This window comes from Terrapene carolina, unplaced genomic scaffold (assembly GCF_002925995.2).
Source record: "Terrapene carolina triunguis isolate 2854851 unplaced genomic scaffold, T_m_triunguis-2.0 Scaffold93, whole genome shotgun sequence".
Lineage (NCBI taxonomy): Eukaryota > Metazoa > Chordata > Testudines > Emydidae > Terrapene > Terrapene triunguis.
Genome location: NW_020664444.1, coordinates 31,225,912 through 31,241,341, shown reverse-complemented (window position 1 = coordinate 31,241,341; position 15,430 = coordinate 31,225,912). Strand labels below are relative to the sequence as shown.

Here is a 15,430-nt window from a genome sequence, read left to right as displayed (position 1 = left end):
TTAGAATCCTCTCTGTAGCCTATGTCAAAAGTGCCGATAGCCTTAACACAAGCAACTTAACTCCCAGGCTCTAATGGGAAAGGCCTCTAACTCTCCCTCACCTGTTGAGAGCATCCTGTTTGATGCTTTGATTTGCTTCATCTCCGATGGCCAAAACTCTGAACCTGGTTAAGAGAGAGTAAAAACGAAACATTTAATACAGAAAATAGTATGCCCTGTATCACACACAGAGCCCCTGATTTTATATTAACCCTTGAAACGCCAAAGGCTGATATTTATCATTGTGTATCTTGACACATAACCTGCTAAAACAATGTTGGGGAACCACCTGTCCTAGCAGACCTCAACAGAGGTGTCAAGGACTGAAAGAGCTCTGGAGATGAATTCCCCTGTCTCCAAGAAGCTGTTTGTCCACATCCAGACTGAAGCACATGGGGAGGAAGCAGCCTGGAGCCACTGTCTATGCTGTAGATACAAAATACTTCTGTCTACAGGGCTGGTGTGTGGAAAGAGAGAGAATTTTTGTATTAGAGAGGGAAGGCATCTGCTCTTATCATCCCCTGATGTGAAGGAGTGGAAGGGACTTAAATGTCATTGGGTGCTAGAATGTCTAGTTCCCAGTCCCAGTGTATTCTGCAGATGAGCAGTTCCTCTCAAAGTCAGGGAAGTTAATGAGGTGACTAACTTTGGGACACCAAGAGGATAAGGCCAAAATTTTCATGCTTGGCTACCTAAATTCCCCATCTGTAGATGGGCACACTGATACTTATCCTTCCTTGTAAAGTGCTTTGCAATCTATGCACGAAAAGTGCCATATAAGTGCTAAGTATTACTATTACAGCAACAAGGGATGTGATGTGTCCACTCTTTTAGGAATCAACATTAATACTTCTTTTTTATTATTTAATGGAGACACCAACTACAAATCCCAGTGTAAAATCATGCCACATAATTTGTGCAAAACAGTAAGTGGTTTGTGACAGTTATCCAAGTACTCAAAATGTTTTCTCTAATAGAAATATGAACGACATTAATGAAAACTATAATAAAAATGTTCAATATAAAATGCAGATTAATATCTGGTGAACTGATGAGAGTAATTAAAAACGTAGAATCGTGATTTCAGAAATGTATGTTAATGAACAACTTTTCTTTGAAAACCAAACTGAAAAAATTTTGATACCATGATTCCAGGTGCTCTCAAAAAGTCTGAAATTCTTGACAGCAGACTCTATATCTGGTCCTGATCTCACCTTTGCATATGACATGAGAACATCTTAAGTAAAATACCTGCAATACAGCTCCTGCAATGTATCTGGAATTTCAAGTTTGGGATTCCCTAGGGTTGAACTGAATTTCTCTTTAAGTCTCTCCACAAAGTCTTTAAACTCTTTTGCACACACCTTTCAAAACAAGAGATTGAAATATTAAACACTTAACAGGTATATTTCCTTCAGTGCAAAGGGGCAGTAGGACTTCCCTATTTCATATTCATAACTGGAAGACCCATTGCAAATGGCTACAGTTTATGGATTAGCAAGTAGGGGAAGCAGCACAGTAAATGAGCCAGGATAATGTGTCATGAGATGTACCCTGTACCTTTATTTATTTAACAAATGCTGTTTCATAGTTATGAGTAACTAAATAACATACGAAGTATCCTATCGACAGTGTATTCTGTAAAAACAATGATATCTCATTACCAGTATGACAGCTTTCTCAGAAGAGCCCTGATTTAAATCTCATCTGGTTGGAGATTTTTCTGTGTACCAGCCATGCTGCACAGATTATCAGACTGTGAATTTGTGAGGTTCCACTATTTGTCTCTTCAAACAAGTCTGGCTTCTAAAAGCATTGCTGGAAAGAGCCCTAGTATATTGCAGGGGATGGCTGGTCCAGATATCTCATTGGGAACATTCCATTTGGTTCCAGAGAAAGAAAGACAAACAGGGACCGGCAGGAAGAGAAATGGAAGAAAGAGGGAAACAAAACAGTAACAGCTGGAGACAAAGAAAGACAGGGATTAGACACCCCCGCCCCCTTCTCTTTGTTATAAAGGTTGACACTAGAAACTAAATGCAGGAAGATACTAAGCTCACAGTTTGCTGAAAAAGGAAGTTTTTCCTTTGCAGTTTTTCCCTCTGAGGTTTTTCTACTCCTTAACTTTTACTTTGTTTTTTCTTTCCTGTGCTCTCTCTGAACACAGCAAGGGAGGAAGTGCAAATGCAAGAAAGACGGTATTCTCTTCTAAAGGCTGATACTGCACTCTGGTGGCACAGTCAGGTCAGCAGGCTTTTAGGTTATGAGTCACAGTGCTATTTAACAAGCATATACTGGGAGCACAAGCATCAGAAAACCTGCTCCGTTCTCTTCAGCATGCAGGTCACAGGCTGGGTGTAGCTCACAACCAGAAGCAGCCCAGCAGCAGGGCACTCTGGTTACTTTAGATGCTGGCTGCCCAAAACCACATTCCAATTAGCAAATCAGGCCTTTTGGTGATGTCAGGTCAGGATGAGTCATGGGGATGACATTGCCAGCACCTCATTTACATCTACAGGATCTATAATTCCAGCATGCTGGGGAACGGGGGGAGAGGGAGGCTAAATTATTATGCTGGGAAGCAGAAAAAGAGGAGATTTTGACTAAGTAAATACTACAGGCAGCAGGTGCAGAGTGCTTCTGCAATGACCCACCCCTCCAGCCCAGCTGCTGTGCTTTGCAGGCTGCTTCCAAACTTGTCAAGGTCCTGGACTGAGCCTGGGAATAGCTCCCATGTCAACTAGATAAAAAAAGAAGTTCAGCCGCCTGTGCAAGCCTTCCAAGGATCTCCCCCAGGCTGGAGGAGAAAGATGGCACTTTCTTGTGCAGCTTGAGGAGAGCTAGTGGCTGAATTTCACATAGAAATACCCTGGCCATGGCCCTCAGTGCTGCAGAGGTGGCTGGGTTACCTTTTTTGTTAATCAAGTGAACTCATGTCCAGCACCCCACCCATCCTACATCATCCCAGCTCTCAGAATCTCCCTGCCACTCTCTAGCTGAGCATCAGAACATAGTCAGCACTGCCAGCCTTGTAAGCAGATTGTCTCATGCTTCTTGCCTGCCTACCACCACCCCAGGCCTCTGTCCAGGATTTTCTGCTGTCAGCTTCCAGCTAGTTCCTTGGATACCTGGTCTTGTCTCATGCCAGACCATGTTGCCTCCCTCCTGACTTCGAGCCAGAACATTCAGACAGTAAGTATATCAGGAGATGCAGGAGGCACCAGAAATGCAAGACAGAGAAAGAGGGAGGCAGAACAGTCTTGGGGAGAGCTGATCCCAACCAAGCCCACGCTACAGCTTTGGGAAACTATTCCTCATCTCTTGGCCTGCAACACCCATTAGCCTCACTCCACAAACTTTAGGAATCAGCTGGTCACCACACCAGCAGCCCCATAGCTAAGGGTTAAAACAGCCTAGCCACTTGCAAAGCACAGCAGCTGGGCTTTATGCGGCTGGTCCATTAAGAGAAAAAAATCAAAGAGGCAATTGTTGTTTTAGCCATGTTCACCTCCCACTCTGTACTGTAGGGGTTCCACTGGGAGCTAATCCTTTGATAAACAAAACGGAATGGCTAGATAACAGTAGAGCTAGTTGGGAATTTTCCAACAGAACATGTTTTTCTATAATCAAATTCCAACTAGTCAAAACCCAAACTGCAGAAAAGGCTGGTTTCAACATATCGCATGCTTTGAAACACATTTTGAAAAAAGTGTTGAACTAGTCAAATAGTGCCATTTTGACATTTTCAAAATGAAAAGTTTCATTTCTTGATTCAAAATGACTTTGTTTAAAAATGTTAATTTATACTACAAAAGGTAACAAAGGGGGTGAAATGAAAACAAAAATGCATTGATCGGCCCAATCTGAACATATTTTCTTAGTATCAATTTGCAAAAGGAAAAAAAAAGTTTGAAATTGACTTTTGATCTCAATTTGGGAAAAATTTCAAAATTTTAAAAATTATCATGGGATGGGTAAACTTTCCCACACAGCTCTACATAACCAGTAACAAGACTGGTGGGAAGATTTGGGGCAACTGACACCAAATGGATAATCTGTGGAAGCATAAATTGGCCCAAGAAAAACTAGCTTTGAGGCTAGCTTGGTGGTACAGATCTGTATGCTAGGCATCCAAGGGTTAAAGCAGACTCTCTTGCTGCACAGCAGTGCTGCTTTCTTGCTATTTGGAAGGCTAACCATGTCCATCTAACTCCCAGAATAGCGGTGATGTGGAGCATGAGTCTGTTTTTAGGAGGTTGACAGCACAAAGGGAAGAGACAAGAGGTGAATCATAGGAATCCAAATACAGTTCCATGGAAATGTTATGTTAACCACTGTCTCCTTTTAGAATACCTTTCCTCCTACCTGTGGGTCTTGGTAGTTATCTTCCCTCTTCATGAAATCCTCAATAAGAGCTTTATCTTGGTAAACTTCAGCAAGGCAAACTCTGCAACAAATAAGTGTAAAAGTGTTCACAATTCAGTGTGGGTCACAATTCACAACTTGATGCATCAGAAAACATGCACACAACCTCTTATTTGGTTTGCCATTTCTATGCGCCCTGGAGTGCAGTATCGATGCTGCTGGCTGAGAAAGTCTGCCTATTGGATGACACACATGCCAACGTCTTCAGTGCAACTAACCCCAACAACCATATCTTCATCTAAGACCTAAGTTCACTTTTGTAGGAGAAGCTTCTCCACAATGTGAGCATGCTATCATATAAGAATAAGGGAACTGGCATAACAGGGTCCCATTACCTCCTCAGCTCTTGGGAAAGAAAAGGGAGAGAAAAGTAGATCTCTGTCTGGATGCAAGGGGCGATGGAGTCTGAAATGATGCATGTCTCTAGAAGGCTAGTCGTAGCTCTGTCAATCCCAGGATATTAGAGAGACGAGGTGGGTGAGGGAATATCTTTAATTGGACCAACGTCTGTTGGTGAGAGAGACAATCTTTCACGCTTACACACAGCTCTTCTTCAGAGCTGGGAAATGTACTCAGAGTGTCACAGCTAAATACAAGATGGAACAGACTGTTTAGCGTAAATAGTTAACGGACCTGAAGAAGAGCTCTGTGTAAGCTCGAAAGCTTGTCTCTCTCATCAACAGAAGTTGCTATAATTACAGCAATTACCTCACCCACCTTGTCTCTCTAGCAGTCTAGTTCATCTGAGACTTAGGACACCCAGGAAACACGCTTGCTAGAGAAGTATGTAGTTATGAATAAATGAGGTTTTCTTGTGATATTTCATTATTTTAGCAGAGCAAATTTGTCCTTCTGGCATGTCCCTACATCTCAATGACAATTAGTTTCAAAAGATCCTGAAGTGCAATCGATAATACCCTAGAATGCAGGTAAACTGGACTTGCTGATCTGTACATGTTAAAAGTTCTCCAGCCAGTCCCATATCTGAACTTCAGCAAAAGTTACATCTCGTGGGTCTGTCTTCCTTATTGTTAATACTTTCTATTTGCTAACTGAAGACAAGTGTCAGAGTTCAGAACCTCAGACATTTTTGAGTCATTAATTTCATCCCCCCTATTTAGTAAGGGAACTACTTTCTTCATTTCCTTTGATATTTTCATAAAAGCCTTTAAAATAAGTTTTATTTATTTTTCAGAAACAAGAATTGTCAAAAGGAAGATGCTGGAGAGACAATTCAGTGTAATTATAAGAATACCACACATGTATACTTATTACTATGCATAACTGATCTGCTGTTACACACCAATAGAAGCATCCGAAGAGGAAAAAGAGGACAGATTTTATCAACAGATAGCACCGTAGATGAGATTTCTGATCATGATATGATTTTGATAATGGGAGATATGAATGCAAAGGTTGGTAGCAGACATGGTACACAAATGAATAATGTTGGACCACACAGCATTGGGACAGCAAATGATAATGCATAAAGGTTAAGAACTTGCTGCGAGATGCTCACAAGATTACATGGAGTTCATCAGATGGTCAAATCAAAAACCAGATTAATCACATCATCACCAGTAAAAGGCACAGACGGTCACTGATGGATGTTAGAGTTTATAGAAATGCTAAGTGTGGCACTGGTCATGAACTACTAATGGGAAAGATGAAGATTAAGTTGAAGTCCAAGAAAGAGAGGGGTGCAACTGGAGCTAAATTTGATTTTGATAAGTTAAAGGATAGCTCTGTGAGGGAGGCATAGAAAGTGATGCTTGGAGGGCATTTCAGGTCATTAATCTGTGATGATGAAGAAATCTCACTACAGGCCGGATGGGAAATATTCAATGAAGTAATAGAAAATAGTGGAGGAAGTTCATGGGAAGTTATCGTACTACTGGCAGACGTGTGAATTAATTACTTTCCTCTTTGCTACCTTGAAACGTTGGTATAGGCGATTTGGAATAAATGCCAAGACAACAAAGTGGTTGTATCTTGGAAAAGGGGCAGATAAAGTGTCGACATGCAGTGGTGGTGAAGTCATAGAAAAAGGTAAATCTTAAGTGTACCTAGGAAACTTGGTCAGTGCCAACGGTTCCGTCAATGATGAAGTTAAAATGATGATGTTTTAGCTACAAGTGCTGCACAGAAATTGATGAAATTATGGGCTGATAAAAACATTACATTTGGAACCAGAGTGAAAGTTTAACAACCCAGTGTACTAACAAAATTACTCTATGGTCTGGAAGCAGCTGCATTAAAAACAGGAGACTGGAGGCAGCAGAGATGAGAATACTCTGAAAGGTGGAAGGTGTAAAGTTGAATGCTTTTAAGACAAATGAAGTTAGAAGGAAAGCAGAATGGGAAATCCAGGTACAGGACTGCGTGCACTTGAAAAGATTACAATGGTAAGAACACTGGAGAAGACAAACAGATGATAGAAAATAATGCAAACACAACAAAGGTCAGTCTGACCGAATAGGTGGAGGGACATTGTACACAGGGACATGACCAGGCTGGGTTTCATGGAGGAACAAGCCAGGGATAGGAATGAATGGTGATGCTGTACTGCTCCCTGTGTCTGCAAAGGCGCTTGGAGATGAAAAGATGATACTTATTCTAGGCAGAGCAGGTACTGTCACCTATTAAGATTACCTGATTTCCCATCATAAGATCCTTATAGCTTTGCCAAACTTCAAGCTCAAGCTGAATTTTTTTTTTAAAGTTTCAGTCACAACTGTTCACCTGTTTCTGAATGAAGTTAGGGAAAAATGTTTTGTTATGATAAAATTCTGGTGACCTTTAATTTGAGAAGCTCTAGAGGCTTTGGCATAGGGACTTGAAATTCAGCAGGGAGTGGCCTCTGTGTCAGAGAGGTACCTTTTGCCATGACCGTGAAAATACACCCACATTTGGCCAAGTTACAAGCCTTTGAAAAATTTCAGTTTGCACATGCTCAGTGGAGACTTGGGAGTTTCATGACAGTTTTTTGAAGATTCCATCCATACACTGAGCTGAAGGGGCCAAGCAGGACTTTCCCTGCAATTGCTGGTCCTAGCTGCTATGGGGTCAGGGTGGGGCACTGCAATTGAGAGCAGGAAAACTCTCTCTTGTGGTCTCAATGCTCCCCTGGCTGGCACCCAGGCTTGTGGAGAAGGAAGACACCTGACAGACACTAATACAGAAGAACAAAAGCCAGGGGGTTGGGGTGGGGTGGGGAGGAGAGTGGGAGAAGGGAACAGGACAGGATCAAGGACTGGGATTTCCTGGGCAGGGGGACAGGAGCCAGCAGGAATACAGAGACTGAACAGGGAGACTGGGCAAGGAATCAGACATGGGGAGAAGAGGAGACAGATCTGATGACAAAAAAGAGGTGTGGGGGAGAACTATGTCTAGTGGGGAAAAAGACAAGGAGCTAGGGACAGGGTAGACTGTGACAAAGCTGGCCAGAATGGAGGTGGGGAGACAAACTGGATAATGAGCCCAGAGAGGAAGACTGGGACTGGGAACCACGGGGGGGATGGGGAAAGAGGGACTCAGACAGAGTGGAGATGGGGAGATTAGGACTGGGATGAGAAACTTGAGGAGTGGAGACTTGCACTGCCTAAGCAAGGAGACAGGACTGGAACAGAGACAGGTTGGAGGAGATGGGATAAGAAGTGTCATGTTTGAGCGGGAATAGGCAGAAATGTCTGAGTCCACTAAAGCACACTCCCATCCAGCATCTGCAATCGAACCTAGTATTCCTGAGTCTGATCATTCTTCTGCTGCCAGCAAATATCTATGAAACCCATTGGCAAAGTGACCAACCCCTCCTCTAGTACTCGTTCACAGAGACTGACAACCTACTTCTGCTATCAGTTAATCTGTTAGCTCAGGTAGCAGAGGCCTGTGGATTGGAACCTGATGACCCATGTGGGTGAGTCCATATGATGCCACATAATAGAAATTGTTTTTTTTGTGTGTAGTACATATCATACACCCCCCCAAAAAAATTCAGAAAAAGATGTCAGGAAAGCCTGTACCTAGTTTAAAGTAAAAGTTAAAGTGCTCTAGAACATGACCCAGACTACAGTAACTTTAATGAGGCAGAGTAAGTCTGTGGAACTCAGAAGTGATATGGCAGGACAAAGAATCCCTCCATCCCAAACTCTGTCTCCACTATGAGTGGTGCACATGCCTCTCCCTCAGGATGTCACAGATCACGTAGCATTCCAGACTAACTTGTAGAGAGATGCTGAAAGAGGGACACTGGAGATCTGTATTAATATGATGGAGGGGGACAAAAAAGCAGGAACCCAAGTATGGAGGAATGAAATCCTTAACTTCATTTCATAAGAATTTAGAAAGACAAATGAAAAAAAATCACTTACTTATAATTAAGATAGGTTTGTGGATTTTTGACAATGTAGCGAGCTCTTCGTCCAACAGAATGAGAAGTTTTATCTAAAGATTCTTCAAAGCTGGCATGCATGATATCTCGGACAACCTGCCATGGAACAAACGGTCCTTTCACCTGGATCAAATACAAAAAGAAAGTCAAAGCTCAGCTTACTTTGACCTGCAGGTATGCAAGTTACGGCCGGCACTAGCAACAACCACGAGAAAAAAGGCTGTGATCCTTTCCTGCATGCCCCTCCGCACACATTTATAACTGTCAAAGACATTCATCTTTGCTGCTGGGATTTCCCATGTTTGCTCTGTTCCTAAAAGTGAAATCAGGTCTGGAAATTTTGAGCACAACCCCTTCAGCCATTTGTGAGATATGGAAGGGTACAACAGTTTACTTTTCCCCACTTAAAGTACAGGCTAGGACTATAAAATATATCATAAGAGGGGCTAGTAGCACTTCCTATTAAGATCACTCCATACTTCTTCTTATAAGACTCTGTTTTCAGTTGCTTATAACTTTGCCACTTTGTTTCAGCTGAAATTTTCTATGCTCGGTGTTTGCCTCTGGGGGGAAATTTCAGCCAAAATCATGTAGCTGTTTCTGGGAATGAGTCTAGAGAAAAACAGGTCGTTTTGCCCATGTTAAAGAATTTTGCTCACCTCTTCTTTGAATAGCTCTAGCATGCCCATTCTTTGGAGTAGTGACTTGAAATATGGCAGGGGGTGACAACTGCACCAGAGATCTGTCTTTTCCTGTCCTGTAAAAATCCACCCACATTTATCCAAGTTATAAGCCTCTGAAAAATTGCAATTTGCACATGCCCAGTAGACACTTGAGGGATTTTAGCCGCTAAAATCCCCAAAGATCTCATCTGCACTGAGCATGCTCCTGCCCAGAGCTGAGAAGGACTTTCTCTGAAATTGGAGCTCTGAGTGCTGCAGGCTATGCGAAGTCTGGACACCTGAAATGAAAACAAGGAGTGTCTTTCTCCTGTGCTCTCCATGACTGAGCCCAGGCAGAGTTGAAGAGGAAACTGTCTGATTTGAATGCAGAAGGGACAAGAGCCAGACCCATGGAAGGGATGGATGAGTAAACTAGGATAAGGAGCCTTTGAGGGGAAGAAAAGGGGGAATTGTATATCAGTACAAACCAAAGCTTTGTTTAATGACAGCTAAAGTTGCTTCAGGACACGTCCCATCCACCCATACTACAGAAGCATGGGAATAAGAAACTAAGAAAAATCTCCTGCATTCCTTTCTACCTTCACCTCACTTGCAATTCTGTCAGTAACAACCTTCCACTTACATCTGAAACACATTACAATAAGCAATATGTACCTCAAACGACATCCAACTCATGAGCGAACATAAAAGCTTGTTAGTGACCTCATACTCTTGTCTCAGATTGGCACATCCGACTGGCACACATCCTATTCACTTGGAAAATTATCCCCCCTTAACACTGAAGATTCATCACTAAGTTGTTTTGTGTTGAAAGTTTTAGCATTGGCCCCAACATCATATACTACAAAAGGACAATAATTTCATATTTCATCCTGCTTTTCAAAAGAGATCCAAAAAAAAAGGTAAGAGTGCAGACTTTATCTTATGGTGCTTTTTGGTACAGGCATAGCTAAGCTCAGATTTCCCCCTTCCACGTACCCTAGAAAATTCAAACCGCTTTACAATCTACAATCAGCATTTTAAATTAATCCTACAATTCAAATCACACAATACTTTGGAAACCTTTGTCACCTCCATGAACATACAAGTTTGGAGCAGGCCTAATTGTGTGTTGCTTCCACTCCCCCATAATACAGAGGGATACGGCAATGGCATACTAGTACTACTGCACACACGTTCAGTAGAGAAGTAATAAGAAGCGAGCACCTTTGTGTTTAGCACATTACTGGCGATCCGACATAGCATGAGCAGGCTGTCTTCTTGCACAGTCCAGGTGACACGTAGGCGCGTCATTCTCAGCAGGGCGCTCTGGTCAGCCTCATCATGGTAGCGCAGCTTTTTATTTTTTTCTACAGACTCCTCTAAACACAAACCCAAAGAGAGACAATTATACTAACAGTGTTTCTAGCAAGGCCTTTATACTTATTGATTTGCTTTGCTAATAGCTAGAGGCTCATTGTGCTAAGTACGGTATAAACATAGTCCTGGTGCTGAACAGTTTACAGTCTAAACAGGCAAGACAGACAAAAGGTGGGAAAATGAAAGCATTAGCCCTATTTTATAGGCAGAGAATTGCGGCACAGAGGGACTAAATGACTTAGTCTGCGCAGTGTTTCTGCCTGCTCCCAAAACATGACTTCTATTATTTATTTGAGGTAGTGCCCACCACGTGCAAGGTGCTCAGGAAAGTGTCCCCTTCCCAGAAGCTCAAACTGAGAATTTGATTGAACATCTAATTGTAAATAATTTGTCTGACAAAGTTAACAATTTCAGTGATGAAGGGCCTCATGGCATCCATCTCTAGATTATGATTAATTCTTGGCGCTGCCACTGACCTGCTCTGTGACCTTGGACAAGTCTCTTGACCAGTCCATGCCTCTGTTTTCCCATCCTTGATGATAAACAATTTGGGACAGAAATTGTCTTTTACTATGTGTGTGCAGAATGCCTAGCAGAATGGGACCCTGATCTCACTTGGGATCTGCAAGTGTTACCGTAACATACATAACATTAATAAGGGGGCGGGGGGTGAGTGAAGGATGACAAAAGGGAGGAAGGTTGAGGGGTTTTAGACAATGAGACAGATTAGCATTGTTGGGGTGAAGAAGAGCTCCTATTTCACAGTGCCAGCGTTTTGGAAAAATACTGGCAAGATGATGAGTAGAGAAGAGGTGAAAGAGGACAAGGGAGAAGTAGTCAGCAGGATTAGAGAGGAAGAGCAAATCAATTTAATGTTGTGAGTCAGCACAGTATGGTGGCCTTTTCCAAAGGGGCTCAACAAAGCACCAACAGCGATGGGAACAACTATGGCTGGGAATCCAAGGGATGGACAGTGGTCTCATTAGCATAGGACACAGGAAAGCTGAAAGTAGAGACCACGGAGCTAATAAGGGGAGGGATGTCAGGTGGAAAGGTGGGGGCTGAATGTAGCAGTGAAGCCAGAACATGAGATATTGAAAAAGGAAGTGATGGTTGGAGAGGCAGAATTCAGAGATGGAGACATCAGGAAGAGAGGTTATTAAAGACCAAAAGTGCAAGGAAGTAATGAGACAGAGTGGAAGAGACACCCCAAAGCTATCAAAGTAGGATGTTGAGAGGAAATGAGAGGTAATGAAGTCAGACTGATCAGCACTAGGAAATTAAAATTGTTCCTGAGAAGGGTAGGAGATAGAGAGCCAGGCAGCAATCAGCAAGAGGAGATGGGGGCTAAGTTCTCTTTTAGCTGCCTGGCTACGCAGCAGGCTATCAAGGGCCACACAGGCACGCAGCCATAGGGCCTGGACTGGAGAGGTGCCTCTCCCTGGCCCCGAGATGCTGCAGTGAGAAAGGGCTGGGGGGAATCCTCTCTCACCGCTGCAGCCCTAGGGCAGCCTGCACCCTGAACCCCTCATCCCCAACCCCATCCCAGAGCCCACACCCCCAGTCAGAGCCCTCACCCCCCCGCACTCCAAGCCTCTGCCCCAGCCCTGAGCCCCCTCCCACACTCCAAACCCCTTGGCCCCACCCCCGCCACACATCACCTCCATATTGGTGCACATAACAAAATTCATTCCGCACATGGATGTAAAAAATTAGAGGGAACATTGGCTGGGGGCAAGAGGGGCTTTAGATAACAGCCACTCAAATGGAAAGGGAGAGAAGAGCTGGATAGAGTGGTTTTCAGAGAGGAGCCCGGTGTCACCAGCACAACCTTCAGGATAGGAAGGAGAGCGCACAGACTTAGAGGGAGAATGTGGTATATCAAGGCAAGTTTATAAACAAGAATTAAGATTCCAGGGAGTAGGAGGGAAAGGAAGAAGAGGAGGAAGGAGTGCTGAGGGGAAGGAGGCAGCAAAGAAAGGGGTTGGAAGGTTTGTTAGAATGAAAAAGTGGAGGTAGGAGAGGAGACACTGAGACAACAGGGGTGAGAAAGTAAAGTCCATGAAAGTCAGTGAAGAAGTGTTGGTGATGCCCACAATGTGGGGAGGAGGGAGGAGGAGAGTGACAGGAAGAGTGAAGGCCAGAAGCCAGGAAAAGATTTCTACAGAAAGCAAACTGACTGCCCTGTGGCTCTCCATGGGAGAGAGCTCCGAGCTGGGACACACCAAGGGTGACTGCAAAGCTGTGGTGCAACCACAGCAGTGGCCAATGGGGCCCAGACTGGGATCTGTGATTCTGCAGCTAGTATGAACGGCGATACAAATCTGTAAGTGCATGCAGCTAAAGGACAGTGATCCAGGATGCTGCTATGCTTCCCCAAAGCCAGCACACAGCCCTATGGCACTGATAGCTTTCTGTTCACCAGGAGGGCAACCCAAGGAAATGGCCAATGAAAGCTTTTGGTTACACAAAAGCTCAGAGTCACCACAGCTCCTCTGAAGTGATGCCACAGCCTGCAGACTGCTCAAAACAAAGCTTCTCTTCCTGACAAACATGCTACTTATTTACCTCTCTTTTTCTTCTTTGGCTTCTTCCCAGTGTCTTTCTTAAGCCTCTTACGTTTCTGGCTTTTTCCACCCCTCACTCTCTTGGTTCTATTCTGCGTTGCTTCTTTATCAATCTCAATACATTCTTCCTTCTGCACAGGGGACTTCGCGCCTTCCCTTGCATCTCGCAAAATGTTTATTTTATTACCTACATAGAAGTACATTTACACCAGTGTAATTTTATAGCAAAATATGCAATGCAATGTTAAGCAATCAAAAGTCAAAATACAAAGTTACATGAGAATATACCACCCAAACTTTGCCCCCTTCTGTATATACATTATCAGTGTAGTCATGTAATCATGTATTATTTCTCAAAGACAACACAACAATAGGATTTTCCCCATGTTTAGATATCCGTATCCCTAAGGAAACATATGATCATGTAGCTGAAGACTGCAATGTGTTGCACATGTTAAATACAAGAGGGCAGTTAAAATTTTACATTCAACCTTAGGTTTAACATTTCCTTACTGTGGTGCTTTACTAGGCAAGCTTAATATTACTGTAGCTCTATTGCATTTAATTTCTTCCAACTTATTGGGAATTAAAATCAAACCAAATTTGAAGAAAATAGTTTGGTAGTTTCAAAGTTACTAACTTTTGAAATCAGCAAGTGAACCACCTTATCTCAATTTAGTGTTAAATAAAAAAAGATTCCACTAGACAATTTAAAAAAGTTAACAATAAAAACACCCACGCTGCACAGATTCTCTTCAAACATGGCTTGCAGTTTATATATTTCAATGAGCTCTACAAAACAAGACAAATATGAAGAAAACTTGGAACTTGGCAGGTTTTAAAGTTTTGAATATTAAAATTCATCAGGACCATCATTTTCATCAAAATTCATCATTTTTAAAAGCTTCCTAATTGCATTTTGCCATTAGTCTACAGACGGACTAAAGAGTCAACTGTTCATATGTAGAAAGTCATTTTCAAAAACTCCTAACTTTGGTTAAAAACAAAAAATTAATATTCTTTAAACTAAGCAGAGGGACCTCAATAAGGAAAAAATTTCAGCCACAAAAGACTGATGTTTTAGAAAAGTATGAAAATGTGAAAACTGTTTTATGTTCTAGGGGGGAGGGATAGCTCAGTGGTTTGAGCACTGGCCTGCTAAACCCAGGGTTGTGAGTTCAATCCTTGAGGGGGCCATTTAGGGATCTGGGGCAAAAATCTGTCTGGGGCTTAGTCCTGCTTTGAGCAGGGGGGTGGACTAGATGACCTCCTGAGGTCCCTTCCAACCCAAATAGTCTATGATTCTAATTTATCACAGTGGGAAGTATAAGACGCCTGATACAATTATGGCTACAGTAGAAAGATCTGAAACAGCATCTGGCTTGTCAGTCATGTATAATGTGTGTCTGTCTGGCCTTTCTGCAAGCTGTGCTTCTGAGACTCTCCAGGATGAAGTACAAATGACCAAATACGGTCACACACATCCAGAAATAGGAAAGAAAGTTAAACTATTTCACTGTTCCAGTAATGACCTAGAATGTCTCGTATTATGGGAGAAGTGAGAAGAACTGATATAATCACTGTGGGTTTAAGAAAGAGGATCATAGTTCTAATGCAATTACAAATGTTATATGCACCATTATGTTACCTCCAGTACTGAGTGGAAGGGGGTGTTTTGTTAAGAAAGTCTGGAGTCTCACTGTAAGTCCATTTTCAGGAACGGCACTTTCCTAAAACCAACAAAACATCCACTGAGATAAGATGTAAGCACCAAGGAGTACACACTCTAATATTAATACATCCAAGAAATTTCTGAGAGAAGAATGTGTTGTGGACAGTTTTCAGAAAGATTTTTAATATACGCAGTAGAAAGACTGCTGGCATGAGTCAAGGTTGATCTAGTAATATACTCACTACTAAATATATGGATAGTTTAAAAACATTTCTTAAGTTGCACTAAAGCCACC

At 42.6% G+C, this 15,430-nt stretch overlaps 1 protein-coding gene across 1 annotated transcript in view; it reads right to left on the bottom strand.

Annotated features, from left to right (window-relative positions):
* GTF3C1 (general transcription factor IIIC subunit 1) overlaps window positions 1-15,430 on the bottom strand; it is a 79,531-nt gene that overhangs the window by 14,302 nt on the left and 49,799 nt on the right. Inside the window, exons 21-27 of the mRNA XM_026650785.2 lie at window positions 15,112-15,193; window positions 13,465-13,650; window positions 10,744-10,898; window positions 8,835-8,977; window positions 4,405-4,486; window positions 1,291-1,403; window positions 102-164 (exon numbers count right to left, since the gene is read on the bottom strand). Of these exons, the coding sequence (XP_026506570.1) occupies window positions 102-164; window positions 1,291-1,403; window positions 4,405-4,486; window positions 8,835-8,977; window positions 10,744-10,898; window positions 13,465-13,650; window positions 15,112-15,193 (824 nt within the window). The remainder of the gene's footprint in view (window positions 1-101; window positions 165-1,290; window positions 1,404-4,404; window positions 4,487-8,834; window positions 8,978-10,743; window positions 10,899-13,464; window positions 13,651-15,111; window positions 15,194-15,430) is intronic.